Source organism: Megascapheus bottae, chromosome 3, assembly GCF_031878675.1.
Source record: "Megascapheus bottae isolate mThoBot1 chromosome 3, mThoBot2.hap1, whole genome shotgun sequence".
Classification (NCBI taxonomy): Eukaryota; Metazoa; Chordata; class Mammalia; order Rodentia; family Geomyidae; genus Megascapheus; species Megascapheus bottae.
The window spans coordinates 36,787,792-36,805,258 of record NC_143511.1 but is presented as its reverse complement, the minus strand read 5'-3'; the positions used below and the strand labels follow the sequence as shown (position 1 = coordinate 36,805,258).

General features: G+C 44.3%; 1 protein-coding gene across 1 annotated transcript in view; it reads left to right on the top strand.

Annotated features, from left to right (window-relative positions):
• The window catches only part of LOC150065348 (semaphorin-4D-like), a 60,348-nt gene that overhangs the window by 34,859 nt on the left and 8,022 nt on the right, over window positions 1-17,467 (top strand). The window contains 6 exon segments of the mRNA XM_090329923.1: window positions 1,768-1,943; window positions 2,028-2,175; window positions 3,460-3,682; window positions 4,525-4,640; window positions 6,471-6,693; window positions 7,468-7,583. Coding sequence (XP_090186049.1) covers window positions 1,768-1,943; window positions 2,028-2,175; window positions 3,460-3,682; window positions 4,525-4,640; window positions 6,471-6,693; window positions 7,468-7,583 — 1,002 coding nt within the window.

The following is a 17,467-nucleotide window of genomic DNA, read 5'->3' as shown; positions in this document are numbered from 1 at the left end:
GTCTTGACATTTGATACATGAGGAAAGGCTTAGCCTGTTTATAAAAGTGGGTTTTTAGAAGAAAAATACTGGAATTAGAAAACTTCAAGGTACTTAAACTGGCATTTCCGGGCAGGACAGGGGATGGGTTTTAAACCATCAGGATCAACAGAACACACAGCCAGCAGTAGTCAGAGCCACATTTTCACCCTCCCCCCGACATGGAAAGGCACGCAGAACCATGCAGAAAACACTGTACACACCCAAGTGTCTGCCTGGCACCATACCGGCTGCCTGGACCTCTACCCAGTCCCCTGGTTGTCATCACCCCATGGCAGCCTCAGCCCTCACCTTGTAGAGCTGAGTACCATCGGCGTCCAGGCCATGCTGTAAAACATGGTTCAGGTGATGAGTAAGCAGAACTCTGCACAGAGGCCAGACAGATGATCTCCATGGTTTCACTGTGTTTCTCTCCTGCAGATCTGTGGTTGTCAGGAGGAGAGAGCCAGTCTGGCCTTGTCACTGACCTTGAGACCTGGCTCTGGGGTAATAGGTTGCAAGGACGTGCATGGACAGGGTCTGTAACAGATACTGTAGCCTGCCTTCCACTTACTCCAAATCAAACATGAGCTGCAGGTCTGAAGTAATTTTTGTTGTTCCCCTGAGTCCTTTTCTTGTCCTGAACTTGTTCTTTCTGCTGGACTGGGGCCTGGATAATCACAGCTCTTGGTACCTCTTACCCTGTGCACACAACTGCTTCTGAAGAGCTGAAAGCCCATGGGGAAAATGGCCACACACATTCTGGAAATTCCCTCTGCTAAACATCAGAAGATGAAATCCTCTTAGAAGAACAAAATGTATCTTTTGTTCTTAACAGTAGAGAAGAGAACCGGATGGGTCTTTATTATGCCCACGGTAAATAAAGCTTCCAGCTCATACTCTGTGTATCCATTTTCTTCAGTGATTCTCCTCTGATGGATAGGATATTCATAACATAAACCCCATGGATGCCTGAATCCATGGGTAGCACAATATGCACATATGCTGTTCTTCTAGGCCTATAATACCTATAGTAAAGTTTAATGTATAAATTAAACTGGATAAGAGGTTAGCAATAGTAACTAATTGTAATCAGAACAATGATAAACAATATACTACAAAAAGTTATGTGAATATGGTTTCCATCTCAAAGGAAAGTCTATAGTCTGAGACTGGAAAATCACTGGTAATCAAAACTGCAGGAAGGAAAACATGGACGTGGGTTGGGAGTCTCAAATGAGTCCTCTGCAGATCACAAGTCACATACATTTTACAGTTGTCTCTCAGCCAGAGGCCCAAAGAACAATGTTTAAGAGAAACCCATTGTATCCACACTACTTGAGCCATCATTTCACGGTTAGAATAGAAGTAGAGGCTTGATTTCTCAATTCACATTCACATCTTCACACAAGGTAAGCTTCAATTCTGGAGGCTACCTCTTATTCCATTGTCCTTGACACATACATTTGTTGATATATCATGGTTGTAACATCACAGGAGACAAGAGCCCTCCCAGAATGGAGCCAGAGCTCCATTGGTCGGCTCAGCTGCCATTCAGATACAGGGATTTCATATTTTGTTTTATTTCATCCAGATTCTGATTCAAGTCAGTATGGATCAGAAGAGAAAACAAAGCTAGGTTGGTCATGCTGAGTACTAGCGAGAACAAGAAGGCAGTGGATTTTACATGTGGACTACATGCTTTGGGATCAATGTGAGCTCTGCAATGTCCTGTTTCTGGGGTTTCAGAATGACATTGGTGGCCAGAGAGATTTACAGAAGAGATGGACTTCCTTCCTGAAGGCCAAGCTGATCTGTTCCCAGCCAGACCTGGGCCTGATCTTCAACACGTTGCAAGATGTTTTTGTGCTGCGAACCCCAGACCTCAAGGAACCTGTGTTCTATGCCCTCTTCACCCTGCAGGTGTAAGTGCTTTTGGCATGTGGGATATTTCCTTCCCTCACTGACCTGCTGCTCTGTGAACACTCAATGAAGTCTCTTCTTTGCAGGGACAAGTTGGGGCTAGTGCAGTTGTCAGCTGTCTGTGCCTACACACAGTCCAAAATAGAGGAAGTCTTCTCCCAAGGGAAGTACATGGGGGTTGATAACAAATGGATGCCCTACAGTGGCCCAGTACCCACTCCACGGCCAGGGGCGGTAAGTGAGATGGGGGCTTCAGGAGAGGGCTCTTCTTCCCATTCAAGTATCCAGGCCAGAGGGTAAAATTAAACACAGAACCCATGCAGCATTGGCTATTGGCTGGGCCTGAGATCTGATGAGCCCAGCTTGGGCCTTCTCTTTTCTCTTTTGTGTGCTGTTGAACATATCTCACCATACTATCCTGTGAAATTAACCCTATATAATACAGCTATGACTATTTCAAGTTTCTATCAAGAACCATACAATTGCTAGGTGCCAGAGGCTCGCACCTGTAGTCCTACTTACACAGGAAGCTGAGGTCTGAGGATCCCTGTTTGAAGCCAGATCCAGTAGGAAACTCTATGAGACTCTTATTTCCAAATAATTAGCAAAATTCCAGAATTGAACATGTGTCTCAAGTGGGTAGAGTGCCTGCCTTGAGAAAAAAAAAGCTAAGCCTAGGTCTTGAGTTTAAGCTTCTATACTGGCAAGGAAGGAAGGAAGGCAGGCAGGCAGGCAGGCACAATTTTTCTGAAAAGGCTTCTCCACTATCCTGAGCTATCTTGTCCACTAGTACGTAAGAGTCATGCATTTTCCTATTAAATGGAGTCAATTTTAGATAAAGGGAATATAAATTTCCAGGGGTGATTTGGATGCCTGTTTCTTGTTTCCCAAGTAGCAAATAGGTGTTTGCTTCTCTATAACTAGCTCTCTCTCTTCCCCCCCTCTGTCTTTCTCTCTCTCTTTCTCTCTCCCCCAACCCTCCATCTCTCTGTCTCTGTTCTGTCTTTATATCTGTCTCTTTGTCCCTGTCTCTGTCTCTCTGTATCTCCCCCAACCCTCTATCTCTCTGTTCTGTCTCTATCTCTGTCTCTGTCTCTCTCTCTCTCTCTGTCTCACTCTCCTTCTCTCTTTCTTTGTCTCTCTGTCTCTCTGAATGTCTGGCATTGTCACTGATATTGTCAACTTTCTTCTGTGTGAATTGAATATTTTTAATGCACATCAAGAAGCTGGTACCAAAGAAATCCTTCCTGCCATATCTTTTATACTATTTAAAACTATGCTGTTTTCATCAATGCCTGACAAGAAAGGGCTATCGGATGATGTATTTTCAATCTTGTCCATTTTTTATGTTGATAGCTATTTCCTTCCCTGACTACGTCTCAAAAGCACAGTTTTGTCTTGTAGATGTGTTTAGAATTGTGTTCTTCGACTTCTGGGGAGAGGGCACCTCAGGTTTCCACTGCCATTCTTTTGTGATAATATTCAGTGGCTTGCTACCAGTCCTTTCATTCTTCACAGTGCACCAACAGAGAAGCACATGGAACCAAGTACACCAGCTCTTTGAATTTACCAGACGAGACCATACTGTTTGTCAGAGACCATCCTTTGATGCATGACTCAATAACTCCAATAAACAACATGACTGAGTTTATCAAAACAGGTGTGAACTACACGCAGATTGTGGTAGACAGGACCCAGGCCCTGGATGGCAAGTTCTATGACGTCATGTTTGTCACCACAGGTGAGATCCCAGGGCTTCACAATCACTGGACGCTTCGTCTTAACATAAGAGAAAGGAGATTCACATAAACCCCTTATGGATAGATGCAGTGTTGTTCTTCATGTAACCCTTGCAGCTTGTGACAGTGTGAAAGGATTGCTGAGATATTGCCATATTCCAGTCTTGATGAACATCATGTTCCCCGGGGGGCTTGTTAAACATGCAAGTCTGACCTGTGTCTGAGATGAGCTGCTGCGAAGAAGTCCCTATTGTCTTGGAAGAGGAGTGATACGTGTTTATATCACAACATCAATTGTGATCACTTAGTGGCCTGGCATTTCCAAAGTGCTCTGCAGTAGGCCTTCTTCCTGCAACCTGAGAAGAATCAGGCTGATCCAAGTCCTCACCTGTGGGAGATATACCTCCCTCATCTGTACACTCTAATAATAATGGCAATAATGGCAGTGGCATACAGCCTTGGCAGGTGGCAGGGCACAAAGCCCATCGCGGTGCTTCTCTACTAACTTGTGTATCCTGCTCTCAGCTGCCTATAGTCCCAGCAGAGTGGGGTCTTTGGAGAGCCCCTTTACCTGGAATCTGCCTTTCACTGTCTCAGTGTCAACTTCACTGGTGAATGATGTTGGAAGGGGCTTATGCTTCATAAGAAAAATTAGGAAAATGTGTAAAGTGATGCTCTAATGTATTGGTTTTGTGAAGGGCAATTGTTGCAATGCTCTTCATTGGACAAGTAAGCTGGGAGTATGGAAGACGGAACTTTGTTTCCAAGATCAGAGTTCATGGTGTATGTCCTCCCTCCCCAACTCTGGGGCTGCCTCACTGACCTATGGCCTCGAACCTTGCAGAACAGGGCACCCTGCACAAAATTATTAGACTTGAGAACATCGTGTACATGATTGAGGAGACCCAGCTTTTCCAGAAATCTGGACTTGTCCAAACCCTGGTGCTGTCTTCAAAGAAGGTAAAGTAGTTGGGAAAACAAGATTGGCTGGATGCCTTGCTGAATGACTTTTCATGTCTGTGATCTGAGTCTGATTGTTGAACTTGACCACTGAAGTCTGCCTGGCCCAGGTAATCCAGTCCCTAGGACAATACACAAAGCTACACGATGAACATGGGATTTAAAGTTTAGGAAAGGAGGCAAAGCAGAGCTGGAAAGACAACTTCAGTGAGTCCTTGGTGCATAAGGTGGCAGCCAAAGTTAGACACTCCATCACTATGAACAAAAATGTTCTTATGTCCTTAGCCTGTGAGATCATAGATTGTATAAGTGGGATGTTATGTTGTACAAAGACACATCAATGTACCAACTGGTAAGAGAAATGATAGGTCAATCTATAGTTCCCTCTTCTGTCAACACCCTGCTTCCTTCCTAACCAGAGGCATATAATGTTTTTCATTAGGGTTGCATGCTCATGGCTGGTGGTATGCCACTTGAGTCATGCCCCCAGGCATGGTATTTGGCTATTTAATTGCAAATGGAGTCTCACAAGCTTTTCTGCCCAGCTGGCTTCCAACCACATGTTCTAGTTCTTATCTCAGTAGTTAAGATTACAGGTCTAAGCCACAGGTGACCAACAGGTTATCCATTTACTAGGTCGTTCAGGTGAAACACAATTCCCACTCCACAGGCAGAAACATGGTATTGCTGTCATCATACATGTACCTTCTGTCAGACTATGTTTATTAGATATAACCATCAGTCCTGATCACCTATATTAAGGAGAGCCACTCCAATTAATCTGGAATCAGTGATGTGACCAGAATCTGAAGGCCTTGGCTTTGAACGGGTCTGCACTGGAGCCTGGCAGCTGATTTCCTCCTTACAAAGGTGGCTGAGTGAAAAAACATTGGTTTGGTTTCCAACTGTGATGCTGTCTCATAGGCAGTGTTGCTAATAAGTCAACCTAGGGTGTAAGGCTAGGGGATCCCTTCCACCAGTTAGGACAACAGAAGGTCAAGTCAAATGATCAGAGTTCTCCTAAAGAAGCTAGCATTGGAGAAGCTGCAAGCTGTCAGGCTGGCTGGCAGGGGGCGCTCAGGATGGAGGGAAGGCAGGATTCAGATCAAAGGCCTGGTGAGCCTTTGCCCTGTTGGACACCAGACACTGGCTTTCTTTTCGCACAGCTATAAGTAATCCTCGTTTTGGACCTCCACAGCCTTATGTGCCGACTGGTCCTGACATAGAAAGGACATTCCCCCTCAACGCAGCACATACTCAACTCCTAAAAATGCTCAGAGCCTCAGCCATCCACACATAGGACAGCAAGTTTATCTATGCCGGCTCCAATGCAGGAGTGGTCCAGATCCCCCTGGCCTTCTGCAGGAAGCACAGAAGCTCTGTCTCTCTGGATGTCTTGCACTGACATTGTCCTCTTTCTTCTGTGTAAATTGCATTCAATAAAATGTGTTATTTGATGCTCCTGTGCTCTAGTTTCTATATATCAGGAAGCTTGAACAAAAACAAAAACAATAACAAAAAAGCCCATCTTGCCATTATTTCTTATGCTACTTGGAATTGTATGGTTTTTCCGGCAATGCCTGACTTGCTTTTTGTCTCATGAGATAGCTATCATATGATTTTTTTTTTAGTTTTTTCACTGCTAGACACTTTTCTTATTATGTCTCAAAAGCATGATTTTATCTTGTAGATGTCCTCCAAAATTGTGTTCTTATATTATGGACAAGTCATCTCAGGTTTCCATTGTCAGTCTTTTTTGGAGACATTCTGCGCTACACCTGACCTCTCTCCAATGGGCTAGCGTGGTAACTACTCATTTTTCATTCACAGTGCATTGACAGTGAGGCACACGAAACCAAATACAACAGCTCTTTGAATTTACCAAGCAATATCCTGAAGTTCATCAGAGACCACCCTTTAATGGATGATGCAGTAACACCAATAAACAACAAACCTCAATTCATCAGAAAAGACATAAAGTACACCCAGATTGTGGTAGACAGGACCCAGGCTCTGGATAGGAAATTCTACGACATCACGTTTATCAGCACAGGTAGGTGCTGAGGTCTTCAGGCACAGTTCCTCAATGAGAAAAGGAAAGCTCACCTCAAATCCTTTGTAGGTAGACTTGGCTTCTCTCTTGGTGTACAGCTTTTGGTTTGTGACAGGATGAATGGATCTTTTGCTTTCTACGCTTGGAATTCCAAGTCTCTGTAACCATCAGGTTAGGTGGGGCACTTAAAAAACTTTTAAGTTCCTGGCCTGTATGTTCTAAGATACTGTAAAAAAAAAATACCTCTTGCCTTACCAGCACAGATTACATGCATTTATCAAGTTTGCATTTCTTAAAGTGCAGATGGTAGGCCTCCCTCATCACTATGTTCTAGAACCAGCATTTCTGAATAAACACAGTAGACTACAGCTATGGCAACTGCTAGAATACTAAGCTCATGCCTGAAGCACTCTAGCTGTGTGCCCTGCTCTCTACAGCCTGGAGTCCCTTTTAAGAGGAATTTGCATTAGAGCCAGTGAAATCCAGAGACCACATCACATACAATCTACCTTCCAATGTCACAGAGTTGACATTGTTGATGAACAATGGTGGGATAACAGTAAGACACGAGAAAATTGAAATAACAAGTTAACTGGAGTTTCTAACTGGTTATGTGCCAAGGGCTTTCTTTTTAAGCAATGTTGTCCCTTTAGTCTCAGCACCCTTACTGGGTAAGTGATTTGAGGATGCAGAAGGGAGAGTTTGGCTTCTGAGGTCAGTGTTCTTGGTTTGTCCTCTGAGCTGCCTCGCTGACCTGCAGTTTTGACCTTGCAGACAGGGGCACCCTACACAAAGCTGTGAACCTCAAGGATGATGTGTACATGATTGAGGAGACCCAGCTTTTCCAGAACTCTGAGCCAGTCCAAACTCTGCTGTTATCTTCAAAGAAGGTAAAGGGGTTCAGGCAAAAGGATTAGGTGGCCTCTTCCTTGGAAAATTTGCATGTCTGTGATGTTAGCCTGGCCAGCCTGGGTTGGTTGATAAGGGATCAGATGAGGGACCTGCTTGGCCCCTGTGAGCTGGCCTTTGGAGCAGCACATAAAGCCTTCTCAGGAAAATGGGATCTGACATTTGGAAAAGAGGCAGATGGAAATGGAGAGTTAGTACTTCACTGAGACCTTACGGTAAGTGTGTGAGACTGCAGAGTGTGTAGGTGAAATGTCATGCTTTGCAGGGACTCATCCATGCACTAGTTGATAAGCAAAATGACCACACCATGGCACAGAGAGGTTCTAATTCTCACCTTCTGAGTAACAAGGATTACAAGCATGAGACACAGATACATAGTTAGTCATAGCTATTCTCGATTTTTAAGGTGAAACAAATGCATCCATGTTGCTGCATGTGCCTTTGGGAGCCTTCTCTCGGACTATATTCATTAGATGCAACCAACAGACCTAATTTTTTGCAATCTGGGAACTCTTCTAGTGTCATTTGGGTTTCTGGGGTTAACCTGGAGTCAGTGACAGGACAAGCCAGTGTCCTAGAAGTTGGAAGAGTCTGAGAAGTGCGTGGCTCTGGTTTCACACTGGAGTATGGCAGCTAATTTCTTCCTCACAGACAGAAGAGCCAATACTGACATTCCCTATTGATTTGGTTTACCAGCCTTTTGTTCATTTTTACACAGTCTTAATGGAGGACTTATTGCTGGACCGAGGCTCTAATGACACAGTGCCCTGTCTGCAAGTGTTCACATTCTGACACAAAGTATGGGACTGGCCAAATAGCACAGCCTTGGGGTTAGGAGGGCAAGCTTGAAGATTTGGTCAGAGGCTACTTTCTCAAGCCAATGAGTAGTCCAACAGCTTGCACTCCAAGGAGAAAAGGTCACAAGGGAATTCTCTGCAAGCCATTAGGCAGGCAGGTGGGGGTATATAAATTCACTGGAGTGCACTCTGTCTTCAGTTGTTGGCTTTTCTGTTCTGCGCAGCTGGATTTGTCAAACAGAACTGTCACCTCTTAAGAATAGGAAGAAAGGAGTCCCTGAGTACAAGCTGAGCAGCTCTAATCTAAAACCTCCCCATGAAATGTTTTTAGTTCCAATTGATACAACGATGAACAACTCCACACCACAAATTTACCTTCAGGTTTTTATACCAGATACATTTAAAACATGATTTTATTCCATGTTTAGATGCCCATACCTCCCCAAGATGTAGCTCATTATATATATGGAAACATTCCAAAATCTAAACAAGCTTAAAATCCAACCACTTCTGGTCCCAAATATCTACATAAGACATTCAACCCATAATTAGTTCTGATACTGTCCACGTTTTCCTAGGGTCTCATTGTCTGAAGATAAGGTGCTCTGACCAAAGCAAGCATGTTTGGATTCAGCCCAGACTGCCCCAGGCCCACCTCTCCACTCTGAACAGACAGAAGTCTTAGGTTATTAGAAGTAGAAAAACAGTATGGAGGTTCCTCAAAAGATTAAACATAGAGTTCCCCTATGAACCAGCAATCCCACTCCTGGGCATTTACCCAAATGACCATAAACAAGGCCACACTAAAGCTACCAGCACAACCATATTTATTGCAGCATTATTTACCATAGCCAAGACACAGAATTGACCCAGATGCCCCTCAGTAGATGAATGTATCAAAAAAATGTGGCATATATACACAAAGGAATTTGCTTCTATCAGAAAGAATGATGTTGCCCCATTTGTAAGGAAGTGGAAAGACCTAGAAAAAAAATTATATTAAGTTGAACTAAGCCAGACCCAAATAAACATAGGCTGTATGGTTTTCTCCATTTGTAATAACTAGACTATTTCTAGGATATTCTTGGCAGAGGATCACAATTAACAGCTGTGTGCTTATGAGCATATAAAATGATGCTTATCAAGAAATGGAAACAAGATTTTTCTGCTTTTATTTTTTTTGCCAGTCGTGGGGCTTGAACTCAGGGCCTGAACACTGTTCTTGAGTTTCTCAAGGCTAGCACTCTACCCTTGAGCCACAGCACCACTTTTGACTTTTTCAGTGTATGTGGTACCAAGTAATTGAACCCAGGGCTTCGTGCTAAGTAAGTACACTACCACTAGACTACACTTCCAGCCCCCAAGGGGTTTTTATGGTATACTGTTTGCAGTTATTTCTTTTTTTAATTTCCTCTGGTTTATTCCCTGTTGGCACTTTTTAAAAATTTTTCTGTATACTTTGTCTTGTGTATACATTTATCTGATTTGAGGGAATGAAGGGGGAATCACAGAAACAGTGGGAAAATGGTGAATCAATGCAACAGTGATACTCACTGGGCACTATGTTGGAAATGAACTTTACAACTTTAGGTAGAAGGGGAGTTGGGAGGGTGGGAGAAAATGGGGGAGGGGTAGCACTGTTCAAAAAGAAATACACGCATTACCTTAATTATGTACATTGCTCTTACAATAACAAAAATAAAATAAAAGAAAGAAAAGAAATGTAACATTCGCACTGTTTGCAAGCCTCATAGCAACTACTAACAGAAACACTTAGCCTGAGGATATAGCTACCAGGTGCATGGCTGGCCGAGGTTCATCCCAGCAGGACTGATGTGTTTCTCAAGGAATGTTGGGTAAAAAGTAGGATTTCTGCTGCCTGGAACCTTCTGGTTTTGTTGTTTTCCAGGGCTGTTAGCCAACTGCTGCTAGCTTAGCTGGCTACCATCTTGTGTTATGATCACACATATCTTTATCTTCATTGTCCTAAAGTTCTATCTTCCACTAGGAGGTGCGATTCGTATAGCATCTGTTTTTAAAAATAGTTGAACAGGTGAACAGAACTGATGACATTGTATATTTATCTTGATGTTCTACATAGTGGTGACACAGCATTTCTTAAATGCTCCCTGAAGTACCACATGTTCCCATGTGGTATGGAAGTTCCCGAATCGTGTGGTAACTACTAAGGTATATAAGTGCATTCTTGCGAACAAGAAAAATCTAGTTTTCTTCAAACCATCGAGGAAAGACAGCAGGGTGTATTGCTACCTGCCCTTTTCAGAAAGCCAACAAGACAGTTGTTGAGGTGCTTAGATGCTGGAGGTGAAGATGGGCCACAGAGAGAAGATAGTAGAATAACTCTCTTTTTAAATATTTTTATTGTATTTAATAAAAGGGTTACATGATATTTGCCAGATAGGAGGTGCATTAATTCACATACATTGATACCCTTCCAAAGCGTCAGAGGTACAAACTCTGGGATTATAGTTCTTGATCCTAGCTACACAAGGCAGTCATTTCACTTCCTAAGACTGTACCCTCCAGCGTGTCCTGTGAACCAGAGATTATGATCAATGAGATCCAGCTTCAATCAGAGAAGACAGTGTTTCTCAAGTACAGTAACATCTTCTTGTCCCATGTCTCTCTTCTTCTTCCTCTCCTTTTATGAGCCTCATCCTTGCCTCTTGACCTACAAATGTTAAAGGATCTGCCCAGACAGTCTTTGAAATTCTGCTCAGCTCCACTGCTCAGAAAGAAGTCCAAGTCAATTTTTTTCAGGGGTCTTCTGGAGAAGGACAAAGGCCTGACAGAGAGAAAAGTGGATGTTTTTGTCACGATGAATCTGGAGGGGACTGCAGAGTTAGTTCAGTCTGAAGACAACCCTCCTCAGAGCAGAGGCCATGTGACTTTGAATTCTCTGAGACTTTTCTGGTAAAGATTGATGTAGTCTTGTGGGTTCTGCTACCTGCAAAAGGGAAGTAAGTATAATCACAAGAGTCGTGATAAGAGAAAGGTGGGATTGCAGTGAAGAGATATTACCCTGCTGCTGGAGCCGGAGGCAGGGGGGCCAGGGGCAACTGTCCTTCTATCCTCTAAGGTTTTGCCTTTAGACACTGTCAATAAACTTAAAAAAAGACAAATTAACAGGGGGAAAGCAGGCAGATTTTAATATTCGCATGTGTTGCTGTTTCACAGAAAAGAAGTGAAAATCCAAAGACTCTGAAGTTAGTGTCCGGCTGACTTACTACTTTAACAAAGAGTGATGAATTGTAAAGATGTTACTAAACAGGCAGAAGGCTGATGGTAAATGGTGGGAGAGAACTGGACACATGATGGAAGAAGTTTGTTTTGCATGGATTCGTGAAGGAGCCAGCTCCAGTCTTCCTGATGTGGGAATAGGGAAATTGATGTCAGCTTTTTTTTTCCCAGAAGATCAGCACAGCAACCCTGATTACTGTTTTCTGTAGGAGATTTTTGGCAAGACATGAAATATACTGGAAACAATAACAATGTCATTGAGAATAGTAAGCTGGCCAAGTGCTAGTGACTCATGCCTGTGTATGGAGGATAAAACATGAAGAATCGCAGTTTGAAACAAGCCCAGGAAGAAAAGTACATGAGATTCCATCTCCAAGTAAGCAGGCTGAGATGCAGCTCATGTGGTAGAGTGATAACCATGGGCAAGATAGCTGAACAAGCACGAGACCCTAAATTCAAACCCTAGTATCACACACACACACACACACACACACACACACACACACACACACACACAAAGATTTTAGAAATAAATGGGAAGGGAAAGGAATGGACAGAGGGAAGGAAAAAGAGGGAAAGAAGGAGAAAGAAAAAAGAGAAAATGAAGGAAGGAAGGGAAGGAGGAGAGAAAACAACAAAGAGCAACATGGCAGGGGCGGGGTAAGAGGGGCAAACACTACTGGAATAAAAATATACTTTCATGGGTGAAAGCTGATTGCTTCAGAAAGAGATTGAAAATGACCATTTCATTTACTCTAGAACAAGCTTTCATTGAGGTTTAGTGGCTTGGAGAAGCAAGTCCCTCCGCAGACCCACCTTCAAGAAATAATTGGTATGAAAATTGGAAAGAATTATAACATGTCTCAGCAATCTCTCTGAACATGTGATTATCCATAACCACCTATAGAAAAACCCAGGGGAGAAAAGTTAAGAATACATTGGGTTTATAATGACATGATAATGGACAGAAAGTATCCCTGTTCAGAGTAGCCCACCCTTCCCGATTCAAGCAGAACCAGTTAGTCACCAAGAGCCAAATGCAGGTTGCATAATGATAACCAGCATTCCAGGGCGAAGTTAATCTTGAGAAAGATTGGACTGCACTGGGCCTTCCTCAATAGTCCTCATCAAACCTCTGTCTTATGCATAATTATAGCTTACGCATGTAGGCTAACAGGCCAGACAAGTTTGTGCTGTGAGCACAAAGGATTTTCGCATTTTAGGTTTCCTTTGCAGATTCTCGTGGCTTTTGTCTATATTACCTATAGCTTTTATCCTTTGCTTTTAGGCAGAAAGGAAGAAGGCAGAAGGCTCTATCTTTATCTGCTGTCTTTTACTTGGCTTTAGTTCCCAGGATCCCTTATCCCAAAGTAGCCATCAAGGCATACTATATTCAGATCCAATTCTATGGTTGTGATGATGGAGGAAAGGGCCAAGTGCCTAAAAGATCCCGGCAGCTTGGGAAAGTAGAACAGGGAAATTGAAGGAATTCTTCTACCCTGACCTCCACGAGGCACAGAGACATATACTGGGTGTTAGATTAGTGATTAGCCAAGGTCTGATCTCCACAACTATGAGATAAATTATTTTATTGTGGCAGCAGAGGCCACTGAATTTATGTTTAGAGTTTCCCTGGGAAAGCAGTGCAGTTCCCTAAGTCCTGCTCTTGAATCCAAAGGGGTTTCTGGGCCATTTAGAGAGACAGGTCTGATACAATTGGTGAGCATCAAGGTATAAAATCGGGTGCAAAGATGCATTGTGTGCCAGAGACATTCACACTCTAGCATGTATATGAATCCCCTAGAAGATCTGATGTGAGTGTGGCTGCATCCTGCCATCGTCACAGGTCCTGATGGCACTGTGTGGACTACCCACAGACACAGTACCTCAGTAGGGTACCAAAGAATGGGTAAGAATGGGAGTTTGTGTAAAGGGTATTTTTTGGAAGCACTACAGGGAGAGGTGATGGCTGAGAGCACGGCATGGATCTAGCCACAGAGGAGATAGCCTTGGAAGGGGACAGGTCAGTACTGGGTCAGAAACTCAGCACAGTGGTACCCACCTATCATCCCAGCTATTCTAGAAGCTAAGGCAAAAGGTTTTCTTGAATGTAGGAGGTCAGGACTAGCACAGGCAACAGCCTCAAAAGAACAAAACAATTAGAACGCAGATGCAGATGATGATCAATATTCCAGATCAAAGTTAACACTGAGGAAGATCTGGCTGTCTACTTTCCATGTGTCCAGCCCCACCTCTATCCCCAGGACCTGTTGGAGACATGCACTGAGGAATGCCATCTGTTCTTCCAAGGCTAGAAAAGCAACCATAGGCCCTGGGCCTGCAGAATGGAGAAGTCAATGTGAACAGAGTAAAAGCAAGCAGAGACAATGTCAGACCTTGGACCTAGTGCTGCTTGAGGTCCCATCTTAAGGGCACTCCTCTTGTGCAGACTACCTGAATAAACTACAGGAGGTAGTCTGAATGCCCCTCAGATTATGTCGTTACCCCTAAATGTCTTTGCAAGACTCTCTAACACACCATTGAGCCATGTGCATTCAAACGGAAGGTGTATGGCGGACCTCTGCCTCGCATGGTACAGAGCCAGCTGGCTGTACTGGTACCCACACAGACAGCTTCTATGATCTCCACTAGAAATTGATCTCCTGGGGCCATGTAACATCTGGTATGTGGGAAGGAGGAGGTGTGGCTTCTCAACATTGGATAAGGATCGTGTGGCACTCTGGCATCTGTCTCAAGGTGATCCAGGATGATACAGGATATACAGACACATGCAGAGGGTATAGAGAAGGCTTTCTCTGAATGTGCCAAGGGCTGGTTCTGTCTGACCAGCTTGCAGTCTCGTCATTTACTTGATCCCCCCAAAACAAAGCAACAACGGCACAGAGAGAAGGTTATGCCGATAGGGTAAGTGACCACGATGACAGCAGCTATACATAACTCTCAGGCTGTTGGGGGCCCCTCTCCTTAGCAAGGACCGCTGTCCCATCTGTGCTAAGGTAACTGCGGTGTTTCTTAGCTCGGTGGTGCCGCTGCTGTAAATATGAGTTGTGACCAGGACCCTGAGACAGAGAGCTGTTTTCCAGCCTGTACCACAGGCTGTTGTGCACAGGGTAGGTGTATGTCCTTGATTCCTGCCCCCTCACCTCTGTCCACAGTAACTGCTTTAGTCTCTGTGGCTTTCACAAAATTCATACTGTAGTGCCCATTCTCATCACCACCCGCTGCATCCAAAAGATACAACTGGCTAACCCCCAGTCCATACAATGTGCTCCAGGGTTTGGAGTGTGGACACACTGAAGGTGTAAAATAGTTGTTTTTATCTTTTTAGAAACAGAAAGAACGGAAGTGATTTACTTTCATGTCCTTCGCTTCAAGCCCATCATGAAATTTCCTGGTGATTTCGGAGGTGCTGCTCAGAATCTGAAGGGATGTGGCCTAGTTGACCTGAGCAGGTACAGGCAAGGCAGGCCTCACAGGGACAGCTGGGGAAGCACAGACTACCCAGTCAAATGTAGGTAATGATTGGAGAGTTCAAGGACTGGTACATTGTCTCTGACTTCCAGCTTATGCAGCTCTATCAGGCCACCGCTTGTAGTGACCAGGAAGTCAGGTTACTGCTCAGCCTTTCCGCCACAAACATGGCCCACTCTGCTGCCTGCTGAGTGACCTGTTTGGCTTTTGTGCTTCTGTGAACTCCTTCCCAAAGGTCAGATGTGTCAGGGACGCGTCATCCAGAATGATCCCAAAGGGAGCTGCTCTATCGATAAGGTCATCGCTAACCTACCTGGAGACCTGAGCCCCAGGGTGATAGGTTCTCTATCATCAAAGGGAGCCATTACAGACTTGAGGATCTGCAGGGAGGACGACGTCACTCATTGTCATCCTCCCCCACCTGCTGTAGATGTCAGGAAACCAGTTCACAACGGTCCAAGGGAGAGTGCACAGTCTGCTGTTGACATTCTATACAGCTCTGCTATGCTACCAATAATGACTGGCACATTACATGGCCAAGAGTGGCAGTCAACAATGATTAGTTTCTGTATCCAGTGGAGGAGAAAGTGAGTTCTTTCCTCTACCACAATGTCCTAAACTCTATGGAACTGGTCACAGATGACACCTCTGTGCCAAGCATCCACGTGGTGGATGGAGATGTAGACTTCTACACTGCCCACTGACCCAACTTTAAACACCAACTGCTCTGTCTACCCTCTAGGAGTCTTTTTCCAAAACTTCCTCTGCTTTGAATATGAACTGAGATCATCTTTCAGAGACATTGGCAAGCATGGTTCCACAGTAGTTTTCTCTGCATGACTCAAGGTTTAGAGAGCTGGGTCAGGGGTCAGGTACCGCCCCTGCGGACCAGAAGCAAAGGTCAGGGTGTCACCAGAATCAAAGGGAGGAACATGAACCGGATTTTCTTACATCTCAAGGACAATTGCTTCCTGTATTTCGTTAGTTTCTTTGAAGGGAAAGAAATCATTATAGATGACTTTGGAAGTCCTGGGATGACACTGGGAGTTTGTTTTTCTAGTACTGAGGTTTGGAGCCAGGGCCTTACACCCCTCTAACTTACTATCTAGCATTAGTTGAACCATGAACTTCCTACTTCTGCCTCCTTTTGTATCTGGGATGACAGGAATCCACCACCAGGCCACCTTATTTGTTGAGTTAGGGATTTCCAAATGTAATAAACAGGTCAGATTTTAACTGTAATCACTTCAGCCTCTGCAGCTAAGCAGCCGGAATTACAGCCGTGAGGCACTGGAGCCTTGACATGAGGGGTGGTTTTTAAATGTCTGCCCAGAAGGGTTATGGTGTCTAGTTAAAGGTTTAGTAAAAGATCCTCGCCATTCTATGGCTTATGCCTATGAGTTTTTACATGATAGATAGACGCAGATCAGAAACTTATTCGTCCATTTTTCCAGGTGTCATGTCACCCTGCTGATCCTGGGGCTTGAACTTAGGGCCTGAACATTGTCCCTGAGCTTTTTCACTCAAGTCTATTGCTCCGCCACTTGAGCCACAGCTCCACCTCCAGCTTTTTGCTGGCTAATTGGAGATAAGAGTCTCATGGTCTCTTCTGCCCGGAGTGACTTTAAGCCATCGTCCTCAGATCTCAGCCTCCTGAGTAGCTAGGGTCGTATGATCCACAAGTGCTGGGTTTCCATCACTTTTTATAAACTTGCCAAAAAAGAGAGTGAGTGAGAGAGAAAGAAAGAAAAAAAGAAAGAAAGAAAGACGTCAGTATGAAATGAAAGGGTGTAATGAGCAGCAGGCAGTGATTTGGAAAAGCTGGCCCTTGGACTTCACAGGTACATGGAGGCCATCTGTCTCCCCGCTATGGGTTCACATTCCCTGGCTAGGTAAGAAATGCCTATGCTTCCATTGCCTTGCGTTGGCCCAGGAATCTGCTGTCCATAAAGGGAATCAAGCCCTAACATGAAGCAAGCTTGCAATTTTGATGAAATGGATTTAAAGGAGCTTCTTTCAACCCAGATACATTGAAGGGTGGATTGACCTATCTGGGTCTGTCTCTGATAGGTGGTATTTGTGTTGAGCCATTTGTTAAGGCAACTTGTGCTACTCCGAGTCTTGACAACTCATGTGAGTCTCAGTTTGGTAGGAACAGAGGGGGTCCTGAGAGGTGACTTCTATATGCTTCTATCACCAGGATACATCACTGGTGTATTGAGCTTGTAGGCTTGACTGTTCTCACCAGTTCAAGCAGGCATCTGTCTGGGCACAGGTCTTAGAGGCAAGAGGCATGAATGCTGCCCGCAGTCAAT